At 36.9% G+C, this 24,376-nt stretch overlaps 1 protein-coding gene across 2 annotated transcripts in view; it reads right to left on the bottom strand.

The window, feature by feature from the left end:
* Positions 1 to 24,376, bottom strand: part of Ralgapa2 (Ral GTPase activating protein catalytic subunit alpha 2) — a 315,000-nt gene that overhangs the window by 246,878 nt on the left and 43,746 nt on the right. For both annotated transcript variants that reach the window (XM_070006662.1, XM_070006663.1), the window contains exons 4-7: positions 16,324 to 16,381; positions 5,507 to 5,550; positions 2,275 to 2,452; positions 1,203 to 1,318 (exon numbers count right to left, since the gene is read on the bottom strand). In XM_070006662.1, the coding sequence (XP_069862763.1) occupies positions 1,203 to 1,318; positions 2,275 to 2,452; positions 5,507 to 5,550; positions 16,324 to 16,381 (396 nt within the window). The remainder of the gene's footprint in view (positions 1 to 1,202; positions 1,319 to 2,274; positions 2,453 to 5,506; positions 5,551 to 16,323; positions 16,382 to 24,376) is intronic.

Here is a 24,376-nt window from a genome sequence, read left to right as displayed (position 1 = left end):
GAGTCAGATAACACACACTCTGTCAGATTCTCCATATGTGTTTCTAGTACTGACTAAATATCATAGAGTAGAGGCAGAGATTAGGATTGCCCAGCAAGGTTGAGTAGTTAGAAATGGAAGTCAAGTACTAAATCTTGGGAGATGGCAGAGAAAAGCACAATTCCCTAAAGATAAGTGGAAAGAAGTGGGAGGAAAAAGAGGAAATGTTAGAAGAAAACATGAGAGAAGAGTCTCATAAGAAGGAGATAGGTAAGCCGGGCACCGGTGGGCTCACGCCTGTAATCCTAGCTACTCAGGAGGCTGAGATCTGAGGATCACGGTTCAAAGCCAGCCGGGGCAGGAAAGTTCGTGAGACTCTTTATCTCCAATAAACCGCTAGAAAACTGGAAGTGGTGCTGTGGCTCAAGCGATAGAGTGCTCGCCTTGAGCTGAAGAGCACAGGGACAGTGCCCAGGCCCAGAGTTCAAGCCCCACGACTGACAAAAAAAAAAAAAAAAAAGGAGATGGGTGGTCATTGCCAAACCATTTCAAGGAATAAGTAGAGTAAAAACTGGAGTACACTCCCCACATATAGATTAGACCCCACCTTGTACCACTGTCTGGGAACTGGCATTTCAACAGTGGCTGGCACAAGGTAAACAACAGTGCTGAAGAAGTGTACAGTGAGGAAATTGACAGAGAAGATAGTGATTTCAACAGAGTCGACTATGAAGGGAAGGTTAGACTGGACTACAGCTAAGAGCATATGAACAAAAGAAGAATTCACTAAGAAAAAAGAATGGAAGGATTTTATTCTAACTATACCAATGTACAAAAATAGAAAGCAAATAACAAATTAGCTATTAGAATCAGAAACTGATTTCAGCTCTATATTCCATTGATGAATCTAAGAAAAAGGAATGTGTGTCATGAAGCAGGTCAGCTCATAGCCCCTCATGGCTGCTTTCATGAAGATAACCCTGCCGGCCCTGCCTGTTCCTGACTCTTTGCCCAGGCTCTAGGCCTGCCTCTTCTCTAGAGAAGGGACAAAGAATGAGAAGTTGTTTAAACACATTCCTACAAAATAGCATTTATGACTGCTCTTGCTTTAAATCACAAAAAAAAAAATCACGTCAAAGAAAAAGAAAAAGAAAAAATATGGATATAGAGAAAAAAAGCTGAGAACAAACACTTTACTCAAAGAGGTTTGCTTTTTCTCTGACCTGAATAACCATATACTTCAACAGTATTTGAAGAAAAAAGCAGGTTTGGTCCTCACTGATCTTCTCTCCTGATATGGCTGGTAGGAGTGGAGTTATTTCTTCTGGATATATCTTTGCTGTAGAATGGAAAACATCACGTTAATAACTTTCAAAGTTAAATTGTAAACAGGGTTTTGGAAAAAATGGTCTTTATTAAAATATACCACTGGAGTACTTAAACTGAACTCCAAACTAATGTGCATAAAGGGTACAGAAATAGAAATGCCCACCTTTCCCACTGAAACATTCCTTCTTTCAAGTTCTACTTTGGTTAGTCTTTGGGTGGCTCATTCCTATAATCCTAACTACTCAGAAGGCTGAAATCTGAGGATTATAGTTGAAAGCCAGCCCAGGTAGGAAAGTCTGTAAAACTCTTATCTCAAATTAACCACCCAAAAGCCAGAAGTGGAGCTGTGGCTCAGGGAGTAGAGTGCTAGCTGTGAGCACAAAAGCTCAAGGACAGTGCACAGGCCCTAAATACAAGCCCCAGAACTGGCACAATTAATTAATTAATTAATTAATTAATTAATTTTAGGAAGATCAAATGCTAGTCATGTGGCTACAAAAGGATATGTACTAATAACCCAATGGACCCTACCAGGAGTTCCTTAAAAATCCATCGGACACAAATGGTCCCATGAGATCACTACTGATCTTTTATTAATACTGCATGAGAGCACATAGCTGACAACTAAGATGATTATCCACTTATCAATAGTGATGAGAACAAAAGTCAGTCATTTGGGAAGGCAAATTTAAATTTTATTAGCAAACACTTCATATATATCATGTGTCTCTACTTCCTGCTGCAGCCAAATTCTGTTCCTTCCATTTCTACCCCTTCATTAAACTTTTCCTATCATTTCATTGAATATACACTATTTACACAAACATTTATTCTAATGTTTGTAAGGACAGTCTGTAAATTACAGAGAACTGTTCCTCTTCAGACCCTATCAGTATTTCTATTTGCGAAAATGAGAAACCATTAAAATGGGAAACCACGTTAAATCTGCTGACAGATACTGCTTACCATCAGCTACACTAGGGCTAGGATTGATGAGTGTCTCCAGTGTGCAGGGCCCCCTGGATGACAAGACTGCCGGGAAACCAGGCACGAGGCATGCAAAAATCAGCACCTGTTCTTCTGCACAGTTTGTCTGAAGTGCTTGAAGCCACAAAAGAAACAGCCTGATTCCTTCACATCTTATCTGAAAACAAAATAAAAAGCAATGAAAATAGCATACATGTGTTTACAGAAAAAGCACTGTGAAGTAGCATCAACCTTAAGAGAGAAAAACTAGAGAGCTAGGTATGGTGGCCCATGCTTGTAATCGCAGTGCTCCAGAGATTGAAGCAGGAGAATCAAGAACTTTAGAATAGCCTAGGCTACATAGCAAGACAAGAGACAGAGAGACAGACAGGCAAACACATAGAGACAGATACACAGAGACACAGAGAAGAAATATAGTCATAGTATTAAATGTGCATGTGTGAAAATGAAACTAGGTAACGTGAGGAGATAGGTGGGGTTGGGAGAATCGGGGGAGAACTATGGAAGGAGTGACACTGATCAAGATAATACATAAATGTATAAACTCATAAAGCAATATGGTGAATTTTTTTAAATAAAAGTGAAACTAGAAGTTAAAGGTATGATTAAAGTACTAGAGAGCAAGTTCTTCATTTAGTGACAAATAAGAAAGATTACTATAATATACCACCAGAAGTTAAGAGTCTATTGAGAGGGCTATAGAGTCAGAGGGCCTAGGTTCAAATTCTGCTTCTGCCACTTTCTAGATTTGACTAGTCTCATCTATAAAATAGAGATAACAGCTTTTTACCACAAAACACTGTCAAGTATTAAATAAATAAACATGTATAAGGCACATACAACAATGCTGGTTCTCACTGAGCAACATGTGTTTCCTATTAAGCAGAGGTGAACAGTCTTTTTCAGACAAGGTCCATGTGGATTTTTATATCATTAGGGGCCATACAAAATTTTCAGTACAGGCAGACAGGCAATAGGCAGCTGAGGAGTGGCATCACCTGCCTTCCCCATCATGTATCAAATGACTTCGAGGACCTTGCATAGCTCATGGGCTACAAGTGTAAGGCAATAGTGTCGACAGCATCAATGTTCAATTACTGATGAAAATAATGGCAAAGATAATCTCACTCCAAATTCACATCATTTCAAGAGAATTTTCATGTCATTTGTAATCTGCACCTATTTACAATGTTCTTGAAAATAAGAATACCTGCAGTTAATTAAGACTGTAAAGACCTGGCTCAGTGAGACAATGGAGCTATCCAGTTTCTCTGCTTTAAGCCTATCATCTATTCTCTTTCACATTTTCACCTTGCTCTGAATAGATGACATCACCTGATAGGAAACATGAAATTTATTTTATCCCTACACTTACTTCCAACTTCATCTTATTCCTAGAATTCAAAAAATACATATCTCCACTTCTCTGTGCTCCTAAGTGGTTGAAAAGATGATTAATAGAAGAATCTAAAGAAACAAATGAGAATGAAAATGTGCCAGATAGAGCTGAAAGACATAGTAAGCTCCAAATGTAGGCAGCTGGAGAGGCTTCCTTTTGCCTTTCAGTTAAGTGAAGATGGCACTGATTCCTCTAAAGCAAGTACTGCAAACTGAACATGATGCTCTGCAGGAAAAAAAAAAAAAACCCACAGGATACAGACATATATACTAGCATGTGCTCATATATGTATGTGTGTGTGTGTGAATGTATGTGTAGCTGTAGCCTCACTAACTCCCAACAGAGTCAAAACATACCAAGATAAACATCCTAGCTGGTGACAGTGCTACCTGATTAACTGGTGGAGTGCACAGAACACTTCTATACATGCTCCTGTACTCCATCTACACTCTTCACAAATCTATATATTCAGTCACACCTGTCTTCTTCTCAAGCACAGAAAATGAGTGGTAACATTGGCTATGCATTATTCAGCCACCAGATATGAATGATGTGGCTCTCACTATATATAATCATAATATTTAACAAGAGAAAAGGTTGTCTGAAATTCTATCAGAAGACGCCTCCCCTTTGTGCCAGTCCTGGGGCTTAAATGCAGGGCCTTACATTCTTGCTTAGCTCAAGGTTGACACTCTACTACTTGAGCCACACCTCCACTTCTGGCTTTTTGAAAGTTAATAGGAGATAAGAGTCTCCTGGATTTGTCTAACCAATTGCCTTCAAATTGCTACCCTCACATCTCAGGTTCCTAAGTAGATAGGATTACAGGCATGAGCCATGGGTGTCTGGCAAGATCCCATTTTTAATGTTAACTATATTTAAGTTCACTAGATGTAAATAAAACTAGCAATAAAAATAGGTAACAACTTGATAGCTCTTAATGACAAGACTATTCCTTTAAAATAAGAGGGACAGATATGATAGGAATAGATGGCTTCTATTTTCCAACATGTAAGAGAGTTCACATATCAAGCTTTAAGTGGCTGGTTGTTTCAGCTGATATAAAAACAAAAATGTACTAACTTATTAAAGGCATACACACAACTTAGATTCATGTGGATTATCCTCCATAAAATATTCATCTCAGGATGGCTTCATTTGGCTGCTCATGTTTTAGGTCTATTTTCTTCCAGTATCACATGGTCTGTGTCATTACTAAAGTTATATTCATTTTTAATTAAGCCAGTTCTAACCTAAATTACAAGATCCACTGTAAACAAATATTCCAGAATAATGTCCTACCGTTCTTCCCCACACACACACAATAGTTTGCAAAATTAATTTGGAGATGACTATTATTTTAAGAACCAGATAGCTGAGATGGATACCATCGGGCATGTTAGCTCTGAAGCTCAAGAGGAAGTACCCTTCCTTTCACTCTGATAAAACTGGAGCAATTGCTGCCTTGCCTGTGGTCCTTAGCTGTACCTAACAGAAGTACAACTAGAATCCAGAAGTCCAAGCCACTTCCTACTAATACTGTTTAGAATGACTTTTAGAAATCATGTCAGAACAAAAACCTATCAAAATTTGTCATGAAATTTTAAAAAAGGCTAGTAATTTTAAAAGATTACCCTCCCCACCCAATGGACATTGTTACTTTGTGGCACTAATAAGTTTAAGAATATATATTATATAATATTGATATATGATATAGAGTATTTGTATATTCTTAAACTTATCAATATTATATCTTTTTTAAAATGCCATCGAACTTGCATCTAAGTAAGTACATTAAAATAATATAAATACCTTTATAGAATTTCCAGTGTGTAGAAGCTTCTTTAAAGTTGAGCCTGAAAGTTTAAAACAACTAATTAGAAATAGACTATATAAAGAAATATTTTTTTTATTTTATTTGTGAACATACTGTACAGAGGGGTTACAATTACATGGGCAGGATAATGCATACATTTCTTACCAAGCATTGCAGCGTCCTCCTTTGTTTACCCTTCACCTCCCTTCCCAGCCTCCCCCCTCCCCCCCCACCCAATCCTTCCCCCTCTCCCCCCCCACCGACATTGTAAAGCTCGTTTTTGACATGACAATTTGTACTTCTCATTGTTGCAACAGGTCCACCTGAATCCTTAAAGGCCTTGTTTTTCCCCATCTCCTCCACAAGTTATACTGACATCAAATATATTGAAAGCGGGGGTTATACTGTGGGGATAAATAAATATTTTTAAAGTATATTGACATAGTATTTAATATACACTATGTGAAAAATGAACTATGTAATTGGTGGGCAGGGATGGGAGGGGAAAACTGGGTGAAAGTGAAGGAAAGGATGATGTTCTACAATTGAACTCATTAGCTGACTTATGGAATTGTAACCCCTCTGCACAGCTCCTTAATAATAACAATAAAATTATATTTTAAAAAACTATATGTCTGAATATTAAAGATCTATTTTAAGATATCCAATTTAATAACCAAAAATGCACTTATGACAAAAGATAGTTGCTCTAGAAACAAAGGAAAGAGGCTAATCTTTAGAAGCAAAGCAACTGTAACAGAACAAAAGATGTGTTCAAGATAAAAAAAAAAAAAACAAATCCTGAGTATGTAGCTCTTCAAAATTCGTTTAAAAGACTCAAAACAAAAACTAATCCAAATGTTCACAATGGATTATCTCTTGTCATACATAATTTTTAAAAAAATTTGGTGTTGAACTAAGGGCCTCTTACTTAATTAAGCTTTTGAGCTCAAAACTGGTGCTCTACCATTTGAGCCACATTTCCACTTCAAGGATTTTGCTGATTAACTGGAGATACAAGTCTCACAGACTTTTCTACCCTGGCTGGCTATGAAGCTGGATCCTCAGATCTCAGCTTCCTGAGTAGCTAGGATTACAGGCATGAGCCACCAGCACCCAGATATTGTTTTGTTTTGTTTTTATCTTTAAAATAGAAAATAAAGCTGGGTGCTGGTGGCTCATGCCTGTAATCCTAGCTACTTAGAAGGCTGAGAGCTGAGGCTTGCAGTTCAAAGCCAGTCCAGGCAGAAAAGTCTGTGAGGCTCTTATCTCCAATTAACTGCCAGAAAAGCAGAAGTGGCGCTGTGGCTCAAGCAGCAGAACACTTGCCTTGAGCTGAAGAGCTCAGAGACAGCCCCCAGGCCAAGTTCAAGCCCCATGACGAAAGAAAGAGAGAGGGGGGGGAGAGAGAGAGAGAGAGAGAGAGAAAGAAAGAAAGAAAGAAAGAAAGAAAGAAAGAAAGAAAGAAAGAAAGAAAGAAAGAAAGAAAGAAAGAAAGAAAGAAAGAAAATTGAAAATAAAGTGAAAGTACTGCTTACAAAGCATTTCTCCTTTGCAAATATTCAGAATGGCATTTCCCTGTCTGGACAATGATGAACACATTTATGGGTTTCAACACATCAATAAACACTTTGATAAAGGTCAAGAAAGCAGAATCAAGATTTATTCATAACTACTATCAACAGAAAAAACACATGTAATTTCTCTCTTAGGGGGACAGAAGCATATGACCCAAATATTAATTTTATAACTGTGGTGACATTCTCAATATGGGCAGAGTATGGCACTCAAATATCATATGTAGACTTAAAATAGGATCTAACTTCCAAAAAATATTCAAATTCTTAGGCCACAGAACTCTTTCTCTCAATCAGGTTACCTTTAAAGATCAGCTATCCAATTACATTTATTTTACTAATGTATTTCAAAGAGATGTTCCACCATAATATTCAACCAGTGTCTCAATGCTTGATGAGAATCATATCTATGTGGATGTTAGGTATATACAAGACAGGAATTCATTAGGAAGAACAAAACTATTGAAAGGAAACATTTATTTCATAGCTGCTAAACTGTAACTGTCAAACCTGTCTTTGGGGCCCTAATCTCTTTTATAAGGGGCATTAATTCCCTACTGATTACCATTCCATTGACTCATGTGAATAATTGGATGAATAAATAAAAGATGATAAATTAAACTGATTTGATGAGCCCTTCTCTAGGCTTTTACTGCATTTTAAACAAAATATCCTTGAATGTCTTACTACTTTTAAAGAGGCAGCAAGAACACAAGCAAAAAGATGAAATGAGGGCTCTGCACAAATTTTAAGGAAAATCAAGAAATACAATAGTCAAGAAAAAATACTGTTTAAAGTAAGCAGTTTTGAAAAGCAAAAGTAATATTGATAAATAATATTAGAAGTTAAATATTGGAAATGTGCCAAGCCTGAGATAGAAAACACACATTTTAATGGTTAATCTTTTTAGAGCATTAAAGTAGCTGAAAAATATTGAAAAATTAAAAACTAGATGTATTAATATTCACAAAGACTGGCTTAAATACTTTATTTATAATAAAGAATGTGTTATAACTACTTTTCTGGCTTTAGTAAAAGCAAATTTATCAATATAAGTTTCAAAACTCTGTTCTTTGCTTCTCATTTTTGATGGCTGAGAACACACTTGACACCATCTTCTTGGTCAGGTGACAACCTTTAAAAAATCTTTTTGAGCCCAAAAAGGTGGGGTGTGTGTGTGTGTGTGTGTGTGTGTGTGTGTCTGTGTGTGTGTGTGTGTGTGTGTGTGTGTGTGTGTGTGTGTGTGTGTGTGTGTGTGTGTGTGTGTGTGTGTGTGTGTGTGTGTGTGTGTGTGTGTGTGTGTGTGTCCTTGGGCTTTATCTTAGGGCTTAAGAACTGTCCCTGAGCTTTTTTGCTTCAGGCTAGAGTTCTACCATTTGAGCCACAGCTCCACTTAACCTTTAAAAAATCTTTTTGAGCCCAAAAAGGTGGTGTGTGTGTGTGTGTGTGTGTGTGTGTGTGTGTGTGTGTGTGTGTGTGTGTGTGTGTGTGTGTGTGTGTGTGTGTGTGTGTGTGTGTGTGTGTGTGTGTGTGTGTGTGTGTGTGTGTGTGTGTGTGTGTGTGTCCCCTTGGGCTTTATCTTAGGGCTTAAGAACTGTCCCTGAGCTTTTTTTGCTTCAGGCTAGAGTTCTACCATTTGAGCCACAGCTCCACTTAACCTTTAAAAAATCTTTTTGAGCCCAAAAAGGTGGTGTGTGTGTGTGTGTGTGTGTGTGTGTGTGTGTGTGTGTGTGTGTGTGTGTGTGTGTGTGTGTGTGTGTGTGTGTGTGTGTGTGTGTGTGTGTGTGTGTGTGTGTGTGTGTGTGTGTGTGTGTGTGTGTGTGTGTGTGTGTGTGTGTGTGTGTGTGTGTGTGTGTGTGTCCCCTTGGGCTTTATCTTAGGGCTTAAGAACTGTCCCTGAGCTTTTTTGCTTCAGGCTAGAGTTCTACCATTTGAGCCACAGCTCCACTTTCAGATTTTTTGTGAGTTTAGTGGAGGTGAGAGTCTTGAGAACTGTATTCATTACCTTACTCATATAGCTGTAACCCCCTAGTACAGCATCTTTACAATAAAATAAAATTTAAAAAAGAAAAGAGTCTCACAGACTTTCCTGTTCAGGCTGGTTTCGAACTGCAATCCTCAGATCTCAGCTTCCTGAGTAGCTAGGATTACATGTATGAGCTACCAGTGCCCAGCCTCAAAATATATATTTAATATTTCTTAAACATTATAAAGTATTTTCCTTGTGCTTGCTTCAGTAGCATATTTACAAAATATATGAAGTCCTTTCTTTTTTATGATTTCTTGGGGGGTACAGGTGTTTGAACTCACAGCTTCTCATTGTGAGGAAGTCCTTTTTAGAAGTAATTTTTTTGTGTTTGTACTCTGGTTCTGGTGCTTAAAGTCGAGGCAACACACTGTCCCTGAGCCACAGCTCCAGTTCCCGATTTTTTTTTTTTTTTTTTTTTTTTTGGTAGTTAACTGGGGATAAAATTCTCACAGACTTTTCTGCTTGGACTAGCTTCAAACCATGATCCACAAACCTCAGCCATCTAAGTAGCTAGAATTACAGGTGTGACCCACCATCACCCGGCAGTACTAATTATTTTTAAGACAGGAAGAATTTGCTAAGAATTTGCTTCCTGCCTATGTGTGTGTCTAGACCACAATCTGCATATTTTAGAGATAAAGGAATATACCATCATATGTAGTTTTCTTCAGTTAAGAAATGTCTTGTGGAGTTTTCTGCCCTAACTTGGAACCATGATCCTCCCAATCTTAAGCTCCCACATAGCTAGGCTTGAAGACATGTAGTACAGGGCCCAGCTATGCACTGAGAAGGGGTCTTACAAACTTTTCTGCCAGGGTTTGCCTCAAACCTCAAACCTCTGGATCTCCTCCTCCCAAATAGCTGAGATTACAGGCATGAGCCTTTGGTGTCTAGTTCTACCTCTGTTTTGATTTCTTTAAAATGATCTCCATATATCATGGCTCAAACCAAATAACAAGCAATGCAGTATACCACCAGAAAAGGGTAAAGACCGTGGCAAGATTCCCTCTGCAACACTGATTTGCAAAGCATGCTGAAAGTAGGCAGAGGAGCAAGACCATAGGACTTTCTGGCACTACTAGATTCCTACTAAGAACAAAGAAACAGTAGTCCACTGTAGGAATTTTACATTAACCAAAATAGATTACATTAGCTCAAAATAGATCAAAGACCTAAATGTGAATTAGAGCTATAAAACTGTTAGAAAAAAAAAAAGATCCATTTGTGACTGGGGGTTAAGCAAAAGATTACCTAGATATGAGACAAGTAATATAAACCATAAAAGACAAATGGTAAGTCTGATTTTTTAAAATTAAATAGACTCTGTAAATGACACTATAAATTTTTAAATGAGAAGACAAGACAGGGAGAAAGTATTTCCAAGGCATATATCAGATAAAAGCCTTCTACACAGAGTATGTAAAGAACTCTGTAAGTTAAAAATTCAAAAATCAAAACAACACATTTTTAAATGGACAATAGATTTGAACATATATATCAACAAAGAAGACACAGAGATGACAAGCGCATTAGTCATTGAGATAATCATTACCAATTAAGACAAGAACAAAAGTTAACTGCAACTGTCACACTGCTGATAGAAATATAAAATGGTACAACAACCACCTGGGAAAAGAGTCTGGCAGTTAAACATATACTATTAGCCATTCCTTTACCAAAGATATGAATATGCATACATGTATACACAAAAAATTGTACATAAACATTTGTAATAGCTTTATGTGTAAAAGACAAATTCCAAAAACCCAAAGGCAGATCAGTGGTAGATGGGTAAACAAATTAGTATAAGACCATACTACTAAGAAATGAAGAGAAATCAACACAGATGAATCTTAAAATAATTACACTGAATGAAAGATGCCAAACAATGTATGATTCAATTTATATATAATGCTAGAAAAATGCAAGTGAGTACATGACAAAATCAGATCAGTGGTTCCCTTGGAACTGTAGGGTGAAGTGGGGAAGGGTAAGAGAAAGATTACCAAAGCAAATGAGGAAACTTCAAGTGTGATGCCTCTGTTCGTTATTGTAATAGTAGTAATGACTTCCAGAAAACACACACCTATGTTAAAATGTATTAAATGTACATTTAAATATATTCACCTTATTATACCCCCCCTGCACCCTATAAAGCTGTTATTAAAAAAAATAGAAAAGGGGGCTGGGAAGGTGGCTCAGTGGTAGAGCGCTTGCCTTGCATGCCTGAGGCCCTGGGTTTGATTCCTCAGCACCACATAAGCAAAAAGAAAAAAGCCGGAAGTGGCGCTGTGGCTCAAGTGGTAGAACATTAGCCTTGAGCTGAAGAAGCTGAGGGACAGCGCCCAGGCCCAGAGTTCAGGTCCCACAACCGGACCCAAAAACAAAACAAAAAAACAAATATATATTAAAAAGGAAAAAAAAAAAGATTTTAAAAAAAAATAGAAAAAACAAAACAGGTAGCCTGAAAGTAACTGAGTAAAAGATCAAAAGGATGAAAGTTGTGGTCAGACAGAGATCAGCATGATAATAAGAGTCAGGAAGGCCAGGCATGGTGGCTCACGCCTATAATCCTAGCTACTTAGGAGGCCAAGATCTGAGAATCACAGTTCAAAGCCAGCCCAGGCAGGAAAGACCGTGAGACTAATCTCCAATAAACCACCAGAAAACCAGAAGTGGTGCTGTGGCTCAAGTGGTAGAGTGTTAGCCTTCAGCTAAAGAGCTGAGGGCCAGGGCCCAGGCCCAGCGTTCACTGACCAAAAAAAAAAAAAAAAAGAATCAGGAAGCCACTAGCAGATGGGATGGGATATTGAACAAGTTTCTGGGTAACTTGGCATGAAGGAGAAAGACTAGTAGAGAACAAGGTCCTGAAAAAGGCAGAAAAAAAGAAAAAGGAAGTGATAGCAAGCTGGCAAAGTCCAAGGAGGTAAGTGTGGGTGGTAGAATTTGTGCTGGAATTTGCACTGGAAGAAAAAAAGACCCTGATTTCATCCACACATCCCTGTAGGAGACAAGAGGAGCTTCAGAGCAAAGCCACGTTTCAGATGGCCAAGGACTTGAAGGAGGCAAGGCAACAGGGCCATTGCAAAACCAAGTGAGAGCTCTCACACTCTCAGGGGTATAAGTTCCAGTTATTGCTTCCCAAAAACAGAGGCACACAGGGAACTGGATTTAGCTCGGCCTGGCTGTGAGGCAATTCTGAGGAAGTCCTAGGCTCAAATGCACAGAAAAACCCTGTCCATCAAAGAGTGTGTGAATGTACAGGCTGACTGCAAGAGAACCAAGGAAGACCATCACACTCTTCCTTAGAAGAGAGTTCAATGGGCCACAGGAACTTCAAGAATTTAGGCTGGTCAGAGGTTGTGCTCACATCTCAGGCCATGTTGGGCCAGGTTGTCCCAGGCATACAGCCAAGGATACTATTGAAAAGTCAAAACAAATTTCAATTTAATTAGGCACTTGGTTTCTATATTACAATGAAATCTAGTTGAGTAAACTAGATTTAATAACAACTTACAAATAAACTACTGTACATAAGTGAATTTTCCACTAACTGAGCCCCAACTCTCTTTAAACCCAATGATTATCTATTTTAACATTTTTGCCATTAAACATTTCTAATACAAAATATATCCTTTCATTCAACAAATATTGAATTCAGTCACAGCAGCGTAACCTGAACCAGACAAAATCTGCTCTGTAGATGTTCATTAACACTAAACTCTTTCAAATCAAGCAGCCACATAGCTGTAGCCCTACATTGATGAGACATGGGCACATGAAGGAGTACTATGACACACTCTTGAATCAAATGTCCAGTTTTAATGCCAATGCTATTCTTTGGCATCTCATCCCTCATCAGTTCTCATTATTGCCCAAAGATAAGGTACCAAGCGCCCACTTTACCCCCTATTATTTACTGGCCTAAAAATTACTACAGGACAAGCTTGATGAACAATTTTTGCATTTATAATCAGTAAAGAAAACTGCCAAATAGCAAACATGTCAACAGATATTTGCTATTCCCTAGTTGTAGGAGACAGAGGAGCTTCAGAGCAAAGCCACGTTTCAGATGGCCAAGGACTTGAAGGAGGCAAGGCAACAGGGCCACTGCAAAACCAAGTGAGTTAGCTCTCACACTCCCAGGGGTATAAGTTCCAGTTATTGCTTCCCAAAAACAGAGGCACACAGGGAACTGGATTTAGCTCAGCCTGGCCACGAGGCAATTCTGAGGAAGTCCTAGGATTAAATGCACAGAAAAACCCTGTCCATCAAAGAGTGTGTGAATGTACAGGCTGACTGCAAGAGAACCAAGGAAGACCATCACACTCTTCCTTAGATGAGAGAGTTCAGTGGGCACAGGTACTTCAAGAAATAAGGCTCGTCAAAGGTTACCTCTGTTGAAACCTTGAATGACAAACAGGAACAGTATTAACAGATCCAAATAAACCAGAGAGAATGCAACAAAGCTTATAAAACAAATCTATGTAACAATAAGCCCACAACCTCTTAGGAACATCATCAAAATCCAAAGGCTGTGAAAACAAGTTTTTTGTGTGTAGGTACAAAGTGGACAGGATGTGATCTGAACTATGCTGATTACACCTGACTAAAGCTGTTTGGATTTAGTTCACTGAGGGTGAGTATTCCTATCTTAAGCTGCCGAAGTACTAACTCAGTTGGTTCACTGCCTAATCCTGTAGAGGAGTCACATACAGAAATTAAAATTGTGATGATGTTCTAAGTTGCTTATTTCATTCATATCAATATACATACTGATTATCTAAACTCAAAAAAAAAAATCTCTGATTCTCAAATATACCTAGCCTGAAGATCAGGTGGACCCATGTCCACCCAATTTGATTGATAATATAAAAATACACTTATCTACAAGATCATATTTAACACAGGCATCAAGTATGTAAACATAAGGATGATTTTCTTTATATGCCAATGTCCATGCTTTAGCATCCTGAAATATGATTTTGTCGATCACTTTAACAGACAGCCTTGTTCCATATACCGGGTAAGCAACTGCTGCTATGATGACTTGGGAGGCTAATACTTTGAAATCCCAATTGAAGAGTCTGAAGCCACATCACTCTTAAGAAGGTGCTACTAAAGTCAGTAAAAAACAAAATAAACAAACAAAAAACTACTTACGCTAGCAATTTAATCAGTTCTAGTGGTATTGGGTAGAATTAAAGAAATGCCACATACTGCTTAGAAATGTGTAAAGTTTCACAATACAAATATAAATTAGTTTTCACAAAATTCTAATAAATTTATTCATGCTGAGGGGAGCCCACTAATCTTCACACATTCTAAAGAGCTATCTAAAGAAAATGAGTATGGTTTTCATACAAATTACATAAAAAAAATTAGAGAAGGATTATACTTGGCACAGACAACAAATACTACATGTAGTTATTTCTCATTGCGGTCTCTTCCTACTGTACCATAGAACATCACAAATCCCCATGATGTCTCTTTATATTGTACTTTGCATTTAAATTTTTATTTTTACATTAAACACATACACTCAAAGCCTCAATTAAGCAGAAATGCTATGGTCAATTCTCTAAGATTTAAAAAACTTTCTTTACTTAAAAGATTTAAAGATAAATAACAAGCACACATCTCTTAGCAACAATTTCAAAATCCAAAGGCTGTGAAAACTGAGGCTTTTTTGTGTAGTTCCACAGTGGATAGGACCTGATGTGAACTACTCTGGGCAACTCTAAGACACATCCTCTTTTTTTTTCTTTTCTTCCAGTCTTGGGGCTTGAACTCTGGGCCTGAGCACTGTTCCTAGGCTCCTTTTGCTCAAGAGTGCCAAAAGTGGCACTCTGTCACTTGAGCCACAGTACCACTTCCAGTTTTTGTTGTTGTTGTTTTGTTTTTCTGTGATTAGTTGGAGATAAGAGTCTCAAGGACTTTAGTGCTTGGACTGGCTTCAAACTGTGATCCTCAGATCTCAGTCTCCTGAGTAGCTAGGATACAAGTGTGTGCCACCGGAACCCAGCTGTAAGACACATTCTTAAAGTAATGATGTATTTACCCAGTGCTATAGATATAACCTATATAAGTTTTACTTTCTTTAAATTTGTAACATAAACTAAATAATTCAGTTTCTGTGAGAGTTAGCTACATATTTTATAAAAATAATCCTCAATTAAATTTAGGATAAAATTTGGGACATCTACTCATCATGTTATATTCTTGCAGGTTCTGTAACTATACATATTGATCTCCAACAAAGAAAATTCTACTCATCTTCCAAGACTCAGATGGGAGTCACCCCTCTTGAAGTCTCCTTCAAGTCCTTTGAATAAAATTATTCAACTTTTCTTCTTTGTTCCTATTACACTTCTTTCATAGCATCAATTGTTTTTCTCATCTACCTACACACTTGGTCATATGCCCGCACAAAGCAAGGGTGGTGAGATATTCTTTGTTTTTGTACCAGAACTTAGTGCCAAATGTCTCTCCTTCAATAAACATTTGAATGAATGATTAAACAGAGTTAGATTCCAATATAAGGTTCACTCTCTCTTCCAATATGACCATCTGGTAAGGAAGAACAATTGTAGAAAAATGAGACTCTTGTACACCAGAAGGACTGAAGCAGACACTCTTTAAAACAAAAGGCAGAATTCACAATCACTACCCTGGAATGACTCCAACTGGACTGTGCACATTTAATTACAATAATATGGTATTAGCTGTTAAGAGCTGGACGGGGAGGTCAGATGTGATAACTTGCATTATTTCAAACTTTTTCTTACTACTACATCCTAAGGTATTCAAATAGTAATTCTGAGTCAATGATAGTGGCTTAAAAACAAAATGCTTCTGTAAGCAATAATGTAAAATTATTTAAGAAATACTCTAGATCAGTATTTCTCTAACTACTACGCTAAATAATGATGTCCAAAATTCTGCATCTATAACTAAAACTTCCAAGGAAAGGCTGATGCTGTTATCCTATGACCTACACTTTAAATTGTACTTTTAGAACAAGATAAAATACATTATTTTCCCAGGTCAGATTGCTCAGGTCAGATTTGTCTTGGTTTTAGTTATTAGTATTTCTTATTAAACAATCCTGACTATATTAGTTACAGAACACATTATTAAAAACTCAACTAGAAGAAAATCAAATTGCTTTAAAAGAAGAAAACCCACAGTTTTCAATTGTTCTTACCTATACTCTGGTAATGCCATCGAAAGAAAATTCGTTCAGGTAGAAACTGTAGTATTTTCTATAAAATAAAAAAAAAGTGAGATATAAGAACATAAATAAAATTACACATTTTCAAGATAGGTCCATATTATTTGTAGTATATATATGTTTCTGAAAAGAAAAAGAAAACTACTTATAAGCACTATACTTTAGCTGTATTCCTATGAAATGGTTTCTTCTATTTGCCCCTGGTAAATGTCCTTCCTTGAACATTTGCTTTAATTCCTTCCAATAATTAGTATATGTCTAGGATAATTTTACCAGATGAGCAGAAAAGCTCAAAAGTTATATACATATGACCATATAAGATAATGCACAACTTAAAATTAATTTCTTTTTAAGGGTTGACTAGTAGTCTATTGCCTATCTATACTATATTTTCTTTATTCATCTATTCATAAATACTTGGGTTGATTTCATATTTTGGCTATGGTGAAATATGTTGCAATTAAGATGACAGTTCAGATATCTCTTCAACATATTGATTTAAACTCTTTGGATTATCTGACACTTTTAGTTGTAGTTTTGTGTGGAACCTCCATATTGTTCTGCATAACGGTTTTACTATTTATATTCACAACAGCATACTAGAGTTCACTTCTCTCTCTGTCCTAGCCAACACTTTTGTCTTTTTGATAATATAATTCTCAGCAAGTATGAAATGACATCTCATTACAGTTTTACATTGCATCTCTCTGAGGATTAGTAATGTTGCACTTTTTTTTCAGTGTTCTCATATCTTCCAAGGTATGTTTTATGTCCTAAAAGATGATCTATCTTGGAGAAAGTTCCACAGGCTGCTGAAAAAGTTTTATATTCTGATATGCATATTGTGAAGTGCAGTTGATACAGGGATACTTTAATCCCACATTATGTCAGTCGTATTTAAATTGTTGTGTGATCTGCTGAGTATTTTACTGCCCATAATTTTATGAAGATGTCTCATAAAAAGCAAATGGAGCTAGGTACCAGTGGCTCACACCTGTAATTCTAGCTACTTGCAGTTCAAAGCAGGAAAGTCTATGAGACTCTTAACTCCAATTAGCCACCAAAAAGATGAAGTAGAATTTGGCTTAAGTGATAGAGCACTAGCCTTAAGAAAAAAAACTCTCTCTCTCTCTCTCTCTCTCTCTCTGTGTATATATATATATATATATATATATATATATATATATATATATATATATATATATATATATATCAGGGTCAGTTCAAGCCCAGGTCCAGCACACATGTACGTACACACACACACACACACACACACACACACACACACACACACACACACACAGCCTAAGGAACAACATGAAAATGGCTGTTTAACTTAAATGCTAAATTTTTTATAATGTGTTGAAAAATGTTATGTCTTTAACAGAAGTTGAGTTGCATTATGGGAAAAATGAATCAAGCATCATGAAGTAACAACTAGTGTGGTAAGCAGCATTACTGTTTATAGCAGCAATACTTGTGAAAATAATGTAACCTGCCTCATGAAGTTATAGATGCTCAGACTTACTTTATAGTATAGGTAAATTTGATTAATTCTAGAGTACTAAACTCTATGCACCCTGAGCACAGTTCATTTTCAATAGTGTCTTCTTGGAATCATAGACCCATGGATATCAAGGGTCTACTGTAGTTGACTAAGAAGTAAATGCCTAGGAAAGAGTGGAGAAGGAAACAGGAGACTTCTTAGTTTCTGCCATCTAAGAAGCTCTAAGACAAAGATTAGGAGTACTGTACAAGTAGAAATGGAAGGTTCTCCTACTCTGGCCTAGCTCAGCTGGAAGCTTAGGGCTATAATAAGAAAAGTGTGAAGGTACTAACAGCTTAATGCCATCAACTGATGCCACTCCTTTAGCTGGGCTACAAATGCTTTTTTGAACAGAAAGCTAGGCAGAACAAGTTACTGTGTGCCATAGCAATCTTCAAACTACTAATTAGGTTTTTCTTATCATGTTACAAGACTGAAGCTAGCCACTGGTGGCTCACACCTATAATCCTAGCTACTCAGGAAGCTGAGATCTGAGGATCACAGTTAGAAGTCAGTCTGGGCAGGAAAGTCTGTGATTAACCAAAGTCTCCAATTAACCACCAAAAATCTATAACTCAAGTGGCAGAGTGCTAGCCTTGAGTGAAAAAGCTTAGGGACAGTGTCCAGACTCTGAGATTAAGCCCTAGCATGACACTTGCTCCCCCCTCCCCCCCCTCTCTCTAACTCCTTCCCCCTCTCTTCCTCTCCCTCCCTTTCTCTCTCGCACACAGCTGAAGCACTAAGAAAAGTATAGTCCACTTCAGGGACATAGACTCTCTGCTGGCTTTGTTTCTAATCAGCTGGTTGTTACATCATGTAGATAGAAGCTTGGTCCTTCTGAGGTCTTCCTACAGTTTTTCTGCTTCCTTCCCTTTTGTTCACTCACTTAAGCAAATGGCCCAGCAGGGACATTATGTCCTACTTTCATATGTATTCTCCTTTAAGAGGACCTAGCACCCCAACTACATTGCAAGGTCACTATCTGATACCATCTTGCCAAGCAGGTGCTGAGTAAATGAAAGATTCAGGATATATCTTATCTTGACAGATGTTTGACAGCCTCAGTGTTTTTCAGTCTTCTAATTTAGTCAGAGACCCAACCTGACCCTGAATCATGCTTTTCAGCTTTCTCAAACACATACTGTTGTTCCTGACTTAGTTTTCTTTTTGCTAGTATGAAACAAAGAAAAGTAGCAAGACATAAATACAGATGCTTAGATTCTGCCAGTCTACCACAAAAGTAGTCTTCAACTTATTCTAAGTTCAGGATTATTGTCGTCACTACACTTAGATAAAAGCTTTCAGATTTATAAGGTGGATGTACTTCAAAACACTCCAAAATAAAACTCAATAAGGTTTGGATACAAAACATCATGCCTAATGTCTGAGCTACTAAAAATATTCCTAAAAGGACAGACTCTTATACAACAATTCAGAGGATGAAATAATAATTATACGGATACTTCTTTTTGTACCCAAATACTGCAACAGCCATTTTTTATACATTAATTCCATGAGGTCAATAAAAATAAAGCCAAAGACAGTTATCTATATCTAAATGCTAAGCCTTGTTCCTCAGAAATCCCAGATGAGGCCTACCTTTATAAGGCAAATACAATCTGGCATTTCTTCTACCACAGCTGATAGTCTAAGCTATACTGCTGTGAATGCCACATAAGCTATTGACATCTTGTTTGTAGTTTCACTGGAGAATAAAATAAAAAAAAATTCAAGAAAGTCACACAGTGTGAATAAATATTACTTTTCTGAAAAACACATGGCTCTATTTAATGCTCAGTGCTCAGCTACATCTATATGGTAATCCATTATAGCACACTCGAAATCGAAATTAGGTATTACTACTGATCAGCACATCAGGGAATCTGTCATTCTTTTAACTGATTATCCATAACTCTCTTTTCTTCACAACCTACTGCATGACCAGGAATAATGTAAAACATAAGCTGGAGTTTATACAAGATGCTATGGTACACTTTAAAATTGTGGGTCTTTATTTAATTTGTTTGGGACTTTTTCCAAATTATTACCAGATGATTGGAACATACCCTGTGGATTCACAATTGATTTCAATCCCATGTAGAAAGTAGGATAGTGAAAAATGAGGGAAATATCACATACTTATGTTACATGACCTACTAAACAATAACCAACTAAACTTGTTTGATCTAAAAGTAGACAGGACGGAAATCATCCCTTCCCCTAATTACATGCATGGTTCAGTAGTGCTAGGTAAAAAAAATGATACTCAGGGAGAAAATAGGAAGTTCAGTTCAAAAGCAGACAAGTCTTAGTTACTTGACCTTTAGAGTAATAAATGTCCAGAAAACTTAGGAGGCAAATCGGTGATTCCGTTTAGAGAAACTATTGTATGAATACCTGAACTTCAACTATAGTCTGGCTTCGGAAGGACTCATGGGCATGGGAGCTCAATGGCATATACGTCTCCACACAGATATAGTTCTTTTGCTGTCATGTGGCCTCTTACCTCTTACGAAAAGTAAGAATTGACTCTAATGTATCAAGAAGAAAATGAATAACCCTAAGATAACTTTGAAAATAAAACCACTATGAAAAAACTAACATTTTTAAACTTAGACATAAAATACAAGATAGCTAAAGGAAATATAGAAACGAAAGGAACTATTATTAACCATATTTATGGATAACAAATTGTCATTAAGGATTCTAAAGAAATATAGATAATAAAAAAGGATATATTCTTAGCATGAAAGTACTGCTTTTCTTTTTAAACTAGCAATCCTTCCTAGTACAGTATACTACTCAATCACTAGTTATGATTTTATAAGTAAGGAGAGCACAGCACCAATTTGTCATATCCCTTTAGCACAAACTTAAACATCACTTTTAGGGAGAAGCCTGACTTAACTAGACTCTTCATCCACTCCTCTATACTTAGGTGCTAGATTCCTTGAGAGAAAATACACTTTCTTACTATCTGATATCCCCAACATCAAAAGCATTGCCCAGTATATCATGTTCCATAATAACCACTACATGTCCCAATAGGGAAAAGAGTGAGGGAAAATAACTACAAAAATAAGATTTTAAAAAACTTTGATTTCAGTTCACATGTACAAAGATTGGTCATATTTAAGGAAAGTAGACCTACCTTAAAATGGTGGAAACCTGATGAGGAGGCACTTAACAAGACAGATTTAATTGGCTAGTAATTTTTTTAATTTTTCTAAAAACTAGCCTTAAAATGAAAAGCAGAGATGTCAAAAGGAACTATGGAATATAATTTTCAAAGAGAGGACATTAATTTCTCCCTCCTGTACTTTTGAAATCAATCAATATTATATTATTGGAAAGCCTGATTAGGCAATGGAGATCTAGAAAGGGCAAGGGTTCCATCTACAAGCACAGATGATGCTACAGAGGGCCAACAGTATCTGTAGAATGACCTGCAATATCCCTGTCCCATGAAAGTGGAAGATATCTAGAATGGTAATTCAGCAAAGGAAACAATGCCTGCTCTACAACAGATTTACTGAAAAGACTATAGAATTTCTCATCCATGGTTTTTTTTACAAGACTCAAGATAACACTGAATGACAGCTTAAAAGAGTGAAGAATTTAATTACGCATCTAAATGGATGCGTAATTAAATAACATTCTGACATCAGAAAATCATTACATGGAGATGAAAAACATGGAAAGTACAATTTAGGTAGTCTGTTGCAGATGCCCCCATACACCATTACACTGGGATACTACATGTTGCAATAAACCAATAAAGTTAAAAAAGGACGGAGAAGAATATGTAGACATAACATGCTTGAAGTTGCAGAGTCAGTAAATAATTAAAAGTAACATATAAACTTATCAAAAGTGTAGGATATTCATCCTATACTAAAGCTGACCTCAGTCTTTCCCTCTGCCACAAGCTGCAGAGTACAATGAGGTCAACTGATCATTGTGGATAGACAAGTCAGTAGAAGAAGCATCAGGGCACGTAGACATATGAAGATAACAGAAGTCCCAAAGCAGACTTCATGCCTACATAACCGCATAGTTCATGATAAACATTGCTAGAGGATACACTAGCTGTCTTAAGACGCAAACAAAATTTAAAGTTTTGAGGAGGTAAAAAAGTGCAGCCAGTTTTATTTATATATATATGTATATATACGTATATATGAATATATATACATATAACATATATATACACACACCTATCTTTCTCAATATACCATGTGACTTACATAATTCACTTTCCTGAAAATATAGAAATTAATCAAAATCTCATCACAAGGATCTGAGTATATAAATATTATATCAGTAAGATGTATTTACATAACTGATATTAATATGGTAGTTATAAAAATGCAACAAATTCCCAAAACAATTAACATAAGGGAAACAGCATTTTAAAAATACTATATAAGGGGCTGGGAAGGTGGCTCAGTGGTAGAGCGCTTGCCTTGCATGCACGAGGCCCTGGGTTCCATTCCTCAGCACCCCATAAGCAAAAAGAAAAAAGCCAGAAGTGGCACTGTGGCTCAAGTGGTAGAGGCTAGCCTTGAGCTCAAGAGCTGAGGGACAACGCCCATTCCCAGAGTTCAGGCCCACAACCGGACCCAAAAAAAATACTATATAAAACAGTCTGGGTATAAAATACCTAAAAGTAGTGAGAATGCAAATAAAAAAGATACATAGAGTAAAAGTATGGGACTATAAATAGTACTCTATTCTTTATATTCTTGATATAGATTGCCAAAATAAATGATTTAGATAGTATTTTGTTAAAGATAACTAGTGGAAAGAAATAAAACTGAAAGTATATCTTTCAAATTATAAGGCATATTCTACACAGCAAAAGTAAGTGACCTCTATCCCCCCAAAAAAGTTAAAAGCAAAAAATATTAATCATCTCATAAAATAGTAATGAGTACAAGCAGGCCAAATTTCCATTGCAAAGACCAAATCCAAAAGTAGAACTGGCTTCCAAACACAGAAAAAACTGTTAATAAAATACAGAAAATGATGTATGAGGCATACATGCACATACATCTGCAACAAAGCAACAGAATAAATGGGTTTATTCAAAGAACATTTGCTTTAGTTCTCCTCATTTATTTAATTCACAAACAAATATTCTTATGAGGTGCCCATTCTGTGCCAGGTACTATGTGAAAAACTAGAGAAAGAGATATCAAAGACAGTGATTTCTGGAAGAAAATCAACAATGTCACTACACGCCAGGAAGTAAGGACAGAACATCTTTGAACTGAATCACAAAAGATACACAAGGCAAAACTTCCAGAGAAGGGTACCTTAGGCAGATTAAACCGCAGAGAACAGAAGGGAAGGGGAAAAAAAGAAAGAAAAGTCCCTGCTGCTGATCAGGAGACCTTGGAGAGGTTGCCAATGAGGACAGAAGTAAGATAAGTGACAAGGGATGCAAAGGAGGCAAAGGAAAGATTAGAAAAGGCAGAATTTGATCATTGTCCTAAAGGCAGTGGAAAAACCAGAATTACATTACACTGACAACATTCAAGGTAGTTGAAAGATACAGAAAAATCAATAGATCACAACCAGGAGACATTCCAGTAGGTACAGCTCTGAACAAAGGTTGAGGTGGCATGCAGAAAGGGCACGTGCACAGGTACAGAACAAAAGGCTACAACAAACTAGAGGCAGAACAAACTAGAAAGAAGCAAATGAGAAGACATTTTTACTAGGTACTAAATGCAAAATTTGTAGCATTTTATTATGTACTGAAATTGTTATATTCAGAAACTGGGAAGCATAGGCAGTTGATAAGTTCCAAGAGGTTATGTATTCAATTTGCTTCAGATAATATGAAGGCTTAAATCTCTCTTTACAAAAAAGGAAACTGCACTAAATGGTTCACTTTTAATGAGAGAACATCCTTCAAACTTCACCAATAGTGGGCACTGCCCTAAAGAAAGATCAGATTCATGAGAAGTTTTCGTCTCATACTAGATGTCACCTAAGAAGTTTCAGTCACAGACACATTTGCCATTCTGTTCTTCATTTCCTATAAGCTTCTACTTTCTAGCTAAAAACTAGCTTTCACCTGGGTTCCAGTAGCTCACAACTGTAATCCTAGCTATTCAGGAGGGTGAGATCTGAGGATCATGGTTCAATACCAGCCAGGGCAAGAAAGTCTGTAAGATTCTTATCTCCTGAAGTTCAAGCTCCAGGACCAGCACAAACAAAAAGAAAAGTAGCTTCAATCTTAGGATTTTGGTATTAGCATAACTTATTTGACTGTCTTTTCTGTCCCTTTTTCTTTCCAAAAAGAAAATAAATTCACTTCCAAAGAGTTTCTGTATGTGATGAAAGAAATAACAATGCCTCAGTGAGATGCCACAACTTCATTCCCACCTTTCTGGAAACAGAGAGTTAATGCCTGCTTTGACACAACCAGAAAGCATGACAGACAAGCATGTCAGCTTGAGACTGTCAAGT

This window comes from Dipodomys merriami, unplaced genomic scaffold (assembly GCF_024711535.1).
Source record: "Dipodomys merriami isolate MVZ:Mamm:240054 unplaced genomic scaffold, mDipMer1.0.p SCAF_7, whole genome shotgun sequence".
NCBI lineage: Eukaryota > Metazoa > Chordata > Mammalia > Rodentia > Heteromyidae > Dipodomys > Dipodomys merriami.
Note: the sequence above shows the minus strand (reverse complement) of the source record. Positions and strands in the feature narration are given on the sequence as shown.